The 14,819-nt window shown below is 32.2% G+C and overlaps 2 protein-coding genes across 2 annotated transcripts in view; both read left to right on the forward strand.

Annotated features, from left to right (window-relative positions):
* Smp_138620 (hypothetical protein) overlaps positions 1 to 2,316 on the forward strand; it is a gene marked incomplete at both ends in the record, with an annotated part of 56,667 nt that extends 54,351 nt beyond the window's left edge. The window contains 2 exons of the mRNA XM_018792584.1: positions 268 to 379; positions 1,796 to 2,316. Of these exons, the coding sequence (XP_018644196.1) occupies positions 268 to 379; positions 1,796 to 2,316 (633 nt within the window). The remainder of the gene's footprint in view (positions 1 to 267; positions 380 to 1,795) is intronic.
* Positions 2,317 to 7,587: 5,271 nt separating this feature from the next.
* Smp_138630 (hypothetical protein) lies at positions 7,588 to 11,512 on the forward strand (the record flags this gene model as incomplete). Its single annotated transcript, XM_018792585.1, has 3 exons — positions 7,588 to 7,711; positions 8,318 to 8,800; positions 11,107 to 11,512. The coding sequence occupies 3 exons, from the start codon at positions 7,588 to 7,590 to the stop codon at positions 11,427 to 11,429; spliced, it is 930 nt and encodes a 309-aa protein (XP_018644197.1). The 3' UTR covers positions 11,430 to 11,512.
* Between the last annotated feature and the right edge of the window lie 3,307 nt (positions 11,513 to 14,819).

The raw sequence follows: 14,819 nt of genomic DNA on the forward strand, positions 1-14,819 counted from the left end.
GGATATTGTTTTTTGCATAATCACTCAATAAACTAGTCAAATGACTCAAGACCATCATGTAAACATTTGTGACTCATTCTGCTTTATTTTCACTTTGTTAGCTGTATGAAAACATCGACTAGAATGTATTAGGTTTCTTGTATATGTCTTGCTACATAAAATTCCGTTTAAGTATCATATTGTATTCTATATAAGTATTCTTTTGTCTCTTTGCTTTATGATTTCTTATAATGTAAACTGATCAATGTTTTTTTTCCTGATTTTCAGTTCGGTGACTCACAAAAATTATGTCTAGTTCGCATCCTTCGTAGTGCTGTAATGGTTCGTGTAGGTGGTGGCTGGATTACACTGGACGAATTTTTAGTGAAAAATGATCCATGTCGAGGCAAGTTTCATTCTCATATTCCTCTCCCTCTCTATTATATATATATATACCATAGTCTAATATGGTTGTCAACCGAAGGGTCATTTGTTTCCAGTTCCAAGGAGTTTCATGCCTGGAGGAAACAGATAATCAGTGCTGCTTAGTTTTCGTTAGTTGTTTTGTTAATACCGGTTCGTGGATGTTTATATACGCGTGGGTACAAATTAAGAAGGTCTATAAAATCTGAAGTGTATGCCGTATGAATCTAAAAGTGTACAGATACGTTTATGCATATATTTAGTATAAATGTTAGATATATGAGAATGAACGAGGCCTAACAAGTCCCGTACTTTGTGTTAGCACCATAAAGAAAATCAAGTAAAGATTGAAAGGAATAAAAAATATCAATATCCACACTGGAAAAGAATCATAAAATTGATAGGCTATGGGAAAAAAATTACAGCGAAGAACATAAATATGTAAAATGATGAGATATACCTTATTTGGACCGGTCATTAAGATTAATTGTAAGCCATGTATTTTATTTATTCCTTTATGTAGCTCAGTAAACAAACACAGAGATTAATGTGCTCACTTCAAAGCCACACTTTTCATTTGGAAACTACCAGCACTACTTAACTACCGAAATTGAAAGAGGTGAAGCTAAGTTCGAATCTTAGAATGAATTATTGAAAGCTGATTGTTTTAACTATTAGGCGACTATTCCACTTTAATTCATGTTACTAAACGTTCACTTAAGCTATTGGGTTGGCTGCTATAATGAGGCTCATAATAAACTATTGCCACAGACTACATAGATCAGTGTTGTGTAATTGCCTGGTTATTATATAACATAGTTTTTACTATCAACTAGCATGTCACGCTAAAGTAAGTAGAGTTGCAGTATATGTAAAATATATCCCACCTAGTTTAACAAATATAAGTTGACAAATACATTAGTGAATTTTATTTTACTTAGAATTCTGTCGAAACTCAACATTACCCAGTCGGTGACTGGACGTCTTGGGAACAGTGCTTTGAATAGTGCTTACTTTCTAGATAGTTCGTAGTAATGTACACCATAACATCAGACTTCAGATCATTACACCCATCTGATAGATAGATAGATATGTAATTTCTAATAGTTAAATATTTTATGTATTTTATATTGTTTATTGCTTCTAATTGTATGAACTTTTTTTCTTTTGCTTTTCTCCTATGTTGTTCATTTATATTATCCTTTCCATTCGACACGCTTCTCTCTTTTTATTGTACACATAAAATCGTATATGTATATGAATTTCGTATATGAAATATCAATTTTACTATTGCATGCATACGTCCATGTGTATGATTCTATTCACTACAATATGTGCACATTCTGCTCTATTATGCATGCATATACACACACGCGCATATTTATTATTTTAGATGCCTGTGAACGCTTAACTAGTATAGCAGATTTAGCTAAAGCAGCCGGTGTTGGTCACAACTCATACTGGTCTCCTTCATCTGTTACTTTTCAACATTCATCTTCAACAGTAAAATCGAATCGAAATAATAGTGCTAATAATTATAAATATAATCATCCGGTGATTAGTTCAACAAGTAGTTGTAGTGAAAGTGGTCATAGTAGTAGTTGTCATGATAGTAAACAGATTACTGATTATTTTATATCGAATACAATGACTAAAAATCCTGTAGTTAAATCTTCTGAATCATCTTTATCCAGTTCATCACGTTTAAAAACTGTTCATAAACGTTCACGTTATGATACTCATAATTTATATCAATTAATGATGAATGGTCCTGGACAAGACAATGCATTTTATTTAGTTATGCCTAGTACAAAGCCTAACCCAGCAAATCATAATAACTGTAGTCATAATAATAATACGACTAATTCTCATACACTAGGAAAGAAACACCAATCATTACATAATAGGAAATAATCTAAACTTCTTAATGAACAATGTCAACTACAAACTATATACATTCAAATATATACATTTATATGTTTGCATATATTGACAATTTATGCGATATTTCTTCATTTTACACGAAACCAACTTTTCAAATTCTTGGAAGTCATCTAGTTATCAATTCTGTAAATATATAAAATGTTTTCTTTGAAATCTGACATTCATTACATTCTTTACATTGACCAACACTGGAGTAATTATTGTCCTTAATTTGATCCAATGGAATCTAGTCATCTATATTTAAATTTGTTATTTCTATCCAGTAAGCATACATCATAATTACTGTTCGATATTGTGTTGTGCTATATGTCGTTAATATTGTTTCGTGAAATGCTTAGATATTACCGTCATCACTGTCATCATTTATGGCACTATCGTCATCATCATCATAATGTTTGTTGTTAAAGTATGTTGTGATTGTTCTATTGCTGTTGTGAAGCATATCAAATTTATTCAACACATTTGTTTCACTGCACTAGATGTTTATTTTTATATATCCTGCATGCTGTTTTTAACGTGGTCGTATACAATTAAGTTGTAGTTGCTATGCCTATATATATTGGTATGATTATATTATGCGGCGTACTTTCTTAAATATGTATCAACCTTACTTTATGAATCAAAAATGTATGAGAGGGTTTGTAGAAACTGTAGGCTTTGATAGTTTGAATCTTGATGCTGGTTCAGTGGTCTAGAGGTTGAGCATTCGCAAATGAGATCAATGATATTGGGACATCTTGGATCTCCATCTCTGAGGTGTCTCATAATAGGACGGAACGACAGTCTAGTTCTTTCAGATTTCCAACGGTGTTCTAGCTAAGATCACTTCGTGATTTAAATCAAAAATGTTTATCATAACTTGATATTTATTAACTGGTATGAAATACTAATTAAATATTTTAGACCTGTTGTACTAGTGACAATTATTCTCATACAAATATTCAAACTTCTATTAATATTACACATATTTTTAAGAATATAATTACTTATGTGGAACGATAATCAGAGATTAGATAGATACTTATGGCTCGAACATTATTTGGTGTGCTTTATCACTGACAGTACATAGTATTGGAAACCATGCTTAAAATCCAAGTTATATAAGAAGTCTTTTCGCCCTATTCAGACTGAAGAAAGGATTCATACTACATTAACTTCTTAGGAATTAATCCTTAGTAAAAACCACTTAATTTCAGTCTTATATTGATTAATATTCATCAGCAAAGCATATAACTGCAATAAATTACAAATCCCTAGTTGGGTGACCATCATACTTACTATTTCTAATAAATTATCATGAAAGCGGTGAATAATAGTAGTGACCTCACTTAAGTTGGTAACTAATTTATACAACCAAATCGATGACATTCAGTTATCATTAAAGACAAATGAACATTAAAGATTTTCAACAACTGACTAGTAAATGGTATTTTGATTTGATTATTCGTTACTAATGTATTATCTCATCAAATAAACCGTCGGATGCCGGCTCAGTGATCTAGAGGTTAAGCGTTCACTCGCGAGACCGAAGGTCTTGGGTTTCAATCCTGTGTGCGGCATCGTGGATGCACACTGTTAAGGAGTCCCATACTAGAACGAAACGGTCGTCCAGTACTTCCAGGTTTTCAATGGTGATCTAACATTGATCGATTCATCACCTCAATCAGAAACATGAAAATCTGTGTTTATGAATCTGTAGTTCAAATTCATTCTGCTTCACTTTGTATACACATTAAATCCTTGAAATTCACTTATAATAATTTACAGTAAAGATAATTATCGGATCACGTAAGTGTATAATCATTATAATAGTCCTAATTTCCATCATTCTTTACAATGAGAATAATCGATGTCAATATAGAAAATCAGGTCACAACCAGATAATGAATTAACCAGTTTTATTGGTTGACCTACAATCATATCAATAATTTTACACTTTAATTATTGAATTTTTATTGTCACTAAATAATTGGTTGAACAAGTGCTAAAATGATCGAAGTGGTCGAACTGATAATTTGATCATACAATTGACCGCCTAATCTCAAGCAAAATCTAAACTACTGACCAACTGAGAAAAGATGTTCGGAAATAAAATCTATTTTTCTGTATGGAAAAAAATACCACCAAAATAGTAAGATTTTTTCTGAAAGAAATAAAGAGTACTCAACAACTAAAAAGTCCCTTTTCTACAATATCTTTCACTAAAACTGTACGGTTTTATTTATCTTAATCTGATACACATGATAATTTATTAGAAAATAGAGTGATATTACGTCATAAATTGACATGATATATAGAATATCAAAATAAGGTTATGTAATGATCGAATCATTAAAAGAAAACATTAAGACAGTTTATAAATGAGAAATAGTTGTCCATTTGATAAATATGAATAACAATTAAATGTTGCGGTAGTAACTAGTTAACAGTTATGGAAGAAATTAGAAAAATTTAATAACAATTGATTATTAGATATATGAGATATGAAGCAGTAGAATGAGGGACTAAAAATGTTGCTTTTGTATGCAGAGATTTGCTAAACTCTCTTCAGCACACAAGTTTGTCGTTTGTATTATCATTCAATCTATTCATTTGACTGAGTGGATAATTCTAAAGGAAGATCTTGATAGATCAGTGTGACCAAAGTTTACGAACTGTTTTAAAATCAAGTTTTTAACTGATTTGCAAGTTTGCTTAAACAACCAGACAGAGGATTACTCGGAAATGCGTTCCGTAAAACCTCGCTTTATGCGATCAATCGGACACGTTTTAAAAGAGCAAGTAAACTTATAGATACACGTTCATATGGATTAAACTGGGACCCTATCCTCCACACACGCTCGAATCAAAAGCCGTCTAGATAAAGCAGTACGAAATTTAACTCAATTTTATGTTTTACTCAAGGATGTTGACAGTTTGTTTTTAGGATCTTTGCTACACTCTCCTTTAGATCCAGTTTATATAAAAAAAAACATCTTTGGTAATATGGACACTCTTACCGTTTTTGTGTCTAGCAGACTAATATTTATGTACATTAAAACACCACTCACTAATTAAAGTTACCTTCAAAATATTCATAGCATTTTCTCAAACTGTAATGTTTGACTTGGTTGTTTCTGTTACCAGTGTACCTTAACGATATGATTCGTTATTTTCCATGTAATTTACGTGTGATTCAAGCTTTCTTTATGCGTGTTTTCCTACTGACAAGGCCGTTCATCGTGCGATAAGGTACTGTAGTAAACTTTCAGTTGTTCATTTTATAGGGTGATTCGAACCCATGACATTCGGTCTCGCGCGCGAACGCTTAACCTCTAGACCATTGGGCCGTTACCCAACGGTGTTGATGTCTAACTTCAACCAACCCACGAAACTGCACGACCATCTTCCATTTCCTGAGACATATACCCGTCTCTACCCGACAAGTATTGGCTTCACTGAGAAGTCTCAAACTAGAACGAAACGGCCGTTCAGTACTTCCACGCTTTTAATAGTAGTCTAATATTGATCGATTCATCATCTCAATCAAAAAGTTATAAATTATTCGATTACTTTCTTGATACAGACTATTTGTGAAAGCTGATTAATGCGATTCAACTAACTGAATTAAAATTCTTAGTTTATACTGTCTATAAAATCAAACTGAAGTGATCGAGACCTTATTCTCATGTTTCATATGCGCGAATCTTATTGATCATAGTTATCCGCTAATTATGTTCACTTTATAATGTACCTACTTTTATGAAATGTCAATTTTAACATCACAGACTGAGGGTTGCAACAAAAATTTTATTTACTGCACATTTAAATGATAATGAGATATGTTTGAAGTATAGGAATTATTTGTAGAAATTGTATACTGTGTTTACTATTCAGTTACTTAAAGCGGTCATCAGGATGCCTTGTGTCTATAGTTCATGATAGTTAGCATTTGTTAATAATCCTGAGAGAAAACTCATTTCCTTCATCTTTAGTTTTAAACACGCATCACACAGTAATAACATATTTAACTATCAAACTGGGTTTCACGAGTTCAAATACTGGAAAGAACATATGTTCCGTCGAAATGAGCAGATATGTTTTTCTGACAAGGGTGAACTACCAGGGGACCTAGATCTAGAACTTTTTACAAACTGTTTTTAATCGAATATCCAATTATCTGATATTGGTCCACTTGGACTGTTAGTCATACTGCGTACAGATCAATAGAATTTAATCATTTTTCAGGACTAAGCAACCTGATATTGATTAATACTAAGTTATCGATTAATGTGGTTTGTGATCACTTATTTCTAGCTAAACAATGAAGATAACTTAATACTAAGTTATCGATTAATGTGGTTTGTGATCACTTATTTCTAGCTAAACAATGAAGATAACATATCTAAGACCGATTCTTAAAAAAAATATTATTCTTGAAAAGAACACGTTTCCTCAAATCAGCGCAAAATATTGTGGAACATTCTTTTTTAAGATACATGAATTTTATGGAATCAGGTGGAAGCACATTTTCAAAAAATTTTTTCCAATATTCTGTATCTAAAATCCATCTAAGCATTAATGTTCACATTGAGATTTAAATCCAGGACCTTTGTCTTTAAATTTCAATATATTATTTGCTGATCTACTGAGTTCAGATAGCCATTGACTTACACAGGGAACTTGAAATTCTTTTATAAACATTTTTGTTTTCCCGTTATTAATGTTAGGGACTGGGAAGTCGTTTAACCTCTATTGAGGATATCTGCACTCTGTGCAGGTTCCCTGGATATCAACATTAATTCACAAGTAAATATTAAAGCCAGATATTGGCTAGAGACTTATCAATTCCAACCCTTAGTATCAACAACAGGGAATTACAAACTCTCTCAAATAAAAACAACAGTCCAGTTTTGGACATTTGATTATTGTATCAGACGGCTCTGTGTTTAAAATATCCACAATTATTAAATAGGTGTTTCTTCATTCTGCTTTTAGAGATATATGAGCACTATCACCCATAGAAGTCATCCCAGCTGCTTCTAAAACAACCTAGCTCCATCCATTAGGAACCTTTATTTTCAAGTTCCATAAAAATGTGAGGAACTATTAGAGATAAGCCATCGATTAGTTTTGGAATATGATCCAGTCTCCACCAATCTCCACCCTATCAACAGTATGTCTCTAGTAGCTAATATGGAGAGGAATTCTTGAAGCTCCCTTGAGACATTGTAGAAAGCGAAATAAGGCCTATCAAACACAATGAATACATGTCATACCATATCACGAATTAAAAATATTAACCAACGTTCACCAACTCACCAATCCAATGGTGATACACTCTCTGGGAGACCCAAATATCATGGGGTTGACCCTTGTCAAGTTTGTATGTCCATACTGACGAGGAGTTCCAAATTTGTAAAAAGATGTCTGTCGGATGTTGCATAGTTTTCACTGGTACTCCAATTAGTTTCAGAATCTAAAAACAGCACTTTCAAAATAGAACTCTCTCTCTCTCTCTCTCTCTCTATATATATATATATATATGCGTTTATTGTAACAGATATCGATAACTATTTGGTCTATATTTTATTTTTTACAGTTTTAATAACAGACTGATCTTAGTTAGATAATTATTGAAAACCAAGAAGCACCGGCCAGTTATGCGCCAATGGCAATGGTTGATCATTGCACAATATCATAAATTGATTGGAGTTAGACACGTACACCATTAAGTGACTGTTCAACGATCTAGAGATCAAGCACTCGTCGTAAATCTGGAGTTCCTGGGTTCCATCCCCGGTTGTATCTTTCCTTGATTTTCAATGGTTATCTAGGGTCAGTCTATGATGTAAACTGTGAAAAATCAACAATCTCCACAAACCCCTTATATCTATGTTTTAGTTTCAGAGCATAAAATTATCGCCTGTGTTTTCACATGTCTGTTTTCTCCCTAATTTTTGTCTTCTTCTCTCATGTTAAACAAAATTAGCTTCTCAATGGAAACCGATTGATGATTTTAATGAAGACTTCCACAGTTCATCTGATTGTGCAATTGCACCAATCACACCTGGATTGACAATGCTTCAGCGTAAATCCTCTTCTTACACCCATCGTCTACGATCATCACCAATATCACAATATAGTACAACGTCAGCCAGTTCATATGCATCATTACCTACATCAAATCATGATTTGAATGTAGTTAAAAATAACGATGAAAATAATAATGCTGTCGTTGATAACACTAATGCTAATAATAGTAATAACAATACTAAATATAGTCATAATCGACAGGCAATGATACCATCTCGTCATTCTGTTGCTTCATTATCTCAACCTCATAGAAGTAGTATGCATGGTGAAACAGTTTTTGAGAAAAGTGTAGAGGATAATTCACATCAAAGACGTGCTTCAACACTTGGTATATCTTCCACACCAACATTTTCCAAAGAATTCAATAACAAACAATCTGGTATGTATAAATAAATAAACAAATAAAAAGCCTATTTCTACTTTCAACAATAAAATTTAATAAAAGTATTTCATTAATTGAAGGCTATAAAATATTTTAAAGTAGTCTTTATCACAAATTTACATCAAATATGAACCATATGAAAGCAAAACAACACAAAATAGGTTGTAACTACTCAACAGTACTCAATTATGAAATTAAGATTAAAACTTTCAGCTCATATGTGATGAACAACCAACTGACGAGTCTCAGACAGAACGAAACACGCGTCCTGGATCCCATTGCTAGTCACCAACCATCTTTGATCATAATACTGTTAAGACAAAGAAATAGAATTTAATAAATCAGTTTATAAGTGCAGTTTAATGAAATCTTCATATAATGTCATCATCGGCTTAATTGCAATATAATGACTGAGATACATGACGATTATATTTAGTAACAGAAGTAGTAGTATTTGATCTGAATCAAAAGATGAATACTATTATCAAGTAGTGAATATAATACATTTTCAGCTGTTATTGATTAATATCAAGAGCTTTTTACGGAAAAATTATTACTCAAACATGATTCTAAAAATGTTAAATATACAATTGAAACTAAATTTCGATTGCCTGATTGTTAACCTATAAAGTTCGTTAATATTATTCATTATGTATTATGTAATTTAGAATTTTGTAAGTGAATTACAATGTAATTAATTCTGGATATTCGATTTATCTCCTTGAGAACTTTCCACTTGGATATACATGAAACTTATTAGGTGTAAGTGTTCCAGTGGAAAATTTCAGGCAAGAATTTATTATTCCAAGCGATACATACTAAATTATTGAGTTCTTGTCTTTAGAAATCTGTTATACATCATCTAGTTACCGGTGAATAAGTAGTTTATGCACAATTCAAATTTGTCTGAAGTCTTAAAGAATGTTTTTATATATAGTTGAAATCATGAGTCAATTGAAGCTAGACCACCATGGAAAACCTGGAAGCACTGGACGACCGACTGCTGAGGAGTCACACAATAGGACGAGACGGCCGTCCAGTGCTCCCAGGTTCAACTATATATAAAAATTACTAAAAATCTCCACAAACAACCCTCTTAAACAATATCTTAATTAAATAGATTACTATATGGTTATAATTTCAGTTAAACAACTTTAAATGATTAAGAAGAGAAGTTAACTCTATATTATTCAATAAACGAAATGTTTATGATCACCGTCTAAACTATTCTACAAACAAAAATAATATGATTTAACAGAAAATTGTTAATAAATTTGTTTTAATCAAACGAATTATTAATTTAACAATATAGTTGCTGCTACCTTGACGTGGTGGTCGGGCTTGCCTATCGTGATGAACCAATCGATCTATACTGGCTGGAACAATCGTTCCTCAAGGTTCTACCATGCCAGGCAAGTCGGTTGAAGAGCGATAAGACTAAAAGCAGCAAACCCAAGGTCCGAAGGCGAAGATGTAGTGCTGACTGTACAGGGGTGTGACGGCAGTAAGGTGCTTCCTTCGGATAACCAGCATAACAACGATGCTGCCTTCCCACAAGGAAGGGTGGGGTTAGAAAAGGTCGACCCTAAAAAAGCACACCTCGCCTTATCCCACCGATACCCGTGTCCGGCAGTAAGGTCTCAACAAGTACGGAGCTAACACGAAAATTACTCATATAAAGGTCTTGTGTGGCCGACCACAAGCAGTTGTCCCTTGGGTACTGCGGTCACGCTCTCGTGTCATTAAGACCACTTCTAATCCAATTTCCTTTTCAGGTACCTTTAGAAGAACCCTTTCCGGGGGTGTGGGCAACCGGGAAGTGATAACCATCCTCATACCTCTAACAACACTCAAGACTGACTAAGTTAATATATGAATTTACAAAAGTAATTATTTGACATTCGAATCTCTTTTTTATATTCATCTGTAAGAGGACGATCAGTATCACTAATATTTTAATTCAAAATTGGATAAATCATAAATTTATCATGTTAAAGGTAATTTACTAATATCAAGATTGGATACATTTTGTTGATTAGATCAGGTTCCATTTAGTTCATACTGTAGATGCAAATATTTATAACAAAGTCTTGACTGTATATATCTAGTAATTGTTTACTAAATTTTATAGCTTTTATCATATACTCTTTATTCTTGTTGTTGTGGTGTAGGAATTGGAACTGATGTAACTTGGTACGAGGTGCTAAGTTAATTATGTTCGACTGACTTATTGTGTTTTTGTTGCCAAAAGTTGTAATGAACTCTTTCCCTTTTTTTAAATGTTTTTGTCAATACTTTTATAGGTGTCATTCAATCTGAACATTTACCTCAAATAAGTAAAACAATGTCCAAATCTCAACTTGCTACTTCCTCACTTAGGGATGATTCACTACCAACTGATTCTAATTTAATACAATCCAATACGAAAACAAACCAAGTTTCGGTAACTATGCCCGGTTCAACTTGTAGTAATTCACGTACAGATATGTTATCAAAGTCTAAAATCCCTTTATTACAATCTAATTTAAACACTGACAATTCAAACTATCGACAATCGACAGAATTAAATGACGTTACCACTGATGCTGACACCACAAATGATGATAATAATAATAGATCTATGTGAAAAACTGTTTATTAGTCGTTTATTTTGATTCAATTAAATATGTATATCAAAATTCATTTTGACCTCTTAAAAAAAATGGTTTCTTTTTTTTCGTTCATTTATTTTCGAATTTGTTTTCTTTTATTGATCACATTATCGTTTATTTTATGGGAAGTAGAGATTTTAATTATTTGTTGTGTGTTGTATTATTCTTTTCTCTTTTTTTTGGGGGGGGGGTCATTTTACTTTACACATTACAGATTTGAAGATAAAAACTACTTACTTACTTGTACAAATAAATAAAGAAATAAGAATATTAGACATATGCACTTGAAAAATTGCCTTTATACGAAAATTGCCCTTTTATTTTATTTTTTTCATATAATCTTATAAAATAATTGATAGACCACTTAAATCTCTTCCTTTGCACTCTCTGTTCTGGATTACGTAACAACAACAACAACAATAACAAAAACATTTACATATCGTTAAAAAAAACGTATCTACAAAAGTTATTCCTAGATTATATGTGTTTTTTTATTATTGGGAATGGGTTAATTATTTCATCAATTGAATGAATAGGTCAAAGAGGTGGTGTGGAGGTGAATGGATGGTGATTAGGTCAATCAAACAGTGTTGTTGTCATATTTGTCTTTGTCAATTCCAAAATATTAACTATTAACTAACATACAGCTGCCATTATTTTTTGCTGATAACTTTGATTGTATTCTTAGAATATTTTATCTATTTAAGAATTCAAGTTAATTTCTATCATTTCATTTGTTCTTATGAATATTTTACCTTATACTCTTTTAATTATCTTTTTTTGTTTGTGTGATGAATTATTTAGTTGTTATGTATTTCTCTTTGTTTTTATGTGTTTTCTTAGATTCCTTCATACGCTTGTATCATTCAATTTCTGTTGTAAAAAAAAGTTCTTATTGTTATTATTCATTGTCAGTTTATATGAAAATAGAAATACATCTCTATTAATAATGTCTTTAGATTTTTTCTTGGAAGTAATCTTTCTAAGAGAAGATTGTTCATGAATAAAATTTTACACCGATCGATTATTGAAAAGTAGAGTGTAAGCTTGAATTCAACTTAACCATTCTTTCTAGTTTTCCGTACTTGTAAATAACTTTTTGTAAAAGCGAAAGGTAACTGATCAGTCAGTATCGCTAACTGACGTGAAACGTGAATCCACATGGGATTTTTCTCATGTGCCTTTAATCACTTGACATCAACAGATTTTAGATATTGATTGTTTCTGAGAAACGATTTGATTGGATTACTGAAAAATTATAATCGCCTAGAAGAGGATAATTATCTTCAAATATTGGAGTGAACTGGTTACTATGTTCACATTCTGAGAATGAATAAATTCGTATGTAGTTGATATACTTATATCTAAATAAATAGGATGATGGATTGAAGCCGTGAATTCACAACACTTTTATAGTTATCATGTGAATAAGATTTCATCATTATTTTAATTTTTGGAGGAAATTATTACAGGGCACATAAATTAGCTTCCATTCAAAGAATAAACATCATGTAAATTATAAGCCCAATTTTCTGTTTATCATCCGTTTCCTTACAAGTCAGATTAGGTTCTTTTCCTGTTCTTTTTTATTCTGGTAATTTCCTTTCATTATATATAATACGAAGGCCTGAGTCAATACATGAGACAGTGAAAATTTGCAGTTTGAATGGGTGATTTCGGTGAAGTCCTCCAACTCAAAAAACGAAACTCCACCAAAATGACACAATACACATTTGCGCTATATACTACATTTTTTGGTTATTATCTATACCGGCTCTATCTCACTTAATTCTTGTTGCAACTATCTTAAACAAATTACTTTTTGTTAAGATCTACATATTTTATTGTAAAAGAAGAAATTAGTGGAGACGTTCCCACTTTAAATTGAGGTCTAAACTCAAAATCATTATCATATAAGTAGGCATTCAACAACATAGAAAAGTGCTCTAACTTTAAATAGATTCGACAACAAAACTTTACTTTAGAAGGATATTATTGAAACGGTGAGATGATTAGGAAATGTTTATGGTAACAAGTTACAAGCATGATTACTACTACAAGTATTTTTAAGAGAAATGCTGGGATGATATTAGAAATAATTATGCGTAACGACTTGGAAATATCTAGTAGTATGACTTATGTAAAATATAAATAAATGGAGATTTGAATCGACCAATCTTCCATCTGTACTATACCTAGTATAAACAAAACTGAATAAAAATTATAATAAGTACCGGACTGTAGACGGGCTGTGTCACAGTTGTAGACACAATCCAGTTGCCCAAGCCAAGGTAGGCCGAACCACGTTTAAATACTACAGAAATCAGAAATTTATCACATTATAAGGTAGAGAGGCATGAAATCCTTAATGTATCGCTGACTTCAAAACGGCTGTTTTGTTTAACTCTAACGATAAATTTTGAGGGTACGAAAACATTTTGAAGAAATAGTGGTTAGTTCAAGTATTATCGAAATATTTGCTCTGAATATTTATGTGGACACTTTTCCCTCCGAAACATATGATATAGCATCCTCAGAAACAAATAATTTCTGGTCGTAACCACGTTTAAACTTGAATCCGTATTAGTGATAGAGTGATCACTAGAGTTCATTGTTATTAAGAAGGTAATCAGTGCACAAGTTATTGGCTTTTATATCCATCCCAAAACAATATTAAACGACTCTATTATTTTTAAAACTACCAATATTATCGGGCAATTAGTTCGAAGAGTAAAAAGCTGTGTATTAGTGTGGGGAGGGCTTGAACAATAAATAATAAACCACAGTTGTTTTATAACGTTCTTCCAATACAACAAATCGTTAAAAGTTAAACACGTACACCATTGAATGACTGTTCAACGATTTAGAGATCAAGCACTCGTGAAACTGAATGTCCTGGGTTCCATACCCGGTGTGATGTACATTACCGGGTAGTCCCATAATAGAAAAAAAGCAGATATCCAGTGCTTTTTAATTTTCTATAGTTATCTAAGATCAGTCCATGATGTAATCTATGAAAATTCAGCAATCTTCACATACTCCTATACTAATTAGAATAAGATACAACGCATGAGATTTTTTTTATAATTGTCAATACTCTATGATGTAAACTACTTCACGACTAAATTCACTTAGTATTGTTTGTTTGAATCTTCCCATTGATGTTTAGCACTGCAACTGGTCAGTCTCTAATTGGCATATGTGCATACTGTGCGTATTGCCTCAATATAGCCTTAATTCACAAGCATGGTAAGCAGAGATGGATAGTGGCTAGCAGTGGAATCCAGGACGCGCGTTTCGTCCTATTTGAGACTCGTCAGCTGGATGTACCTGCATCTCACAGTTGATGTTCACTCTGGGACTCA

This window comes from Schistosoma mansoni, assembly GCF_000237925.1.
Source record: "Schistosoma mansoni, WGS project CABG00000000 data, supercontig 0246, strain Puerto Rico, whole genome shotgun sequence".
Classification (NCBI taxonomy): domain Eukaryota; kingdom Metazoa; phylum Platyhelminthes; class Trematoda; order Strigeidida; family Schistosomatidae; genus Schistosoma; species Schistosoma mansoni.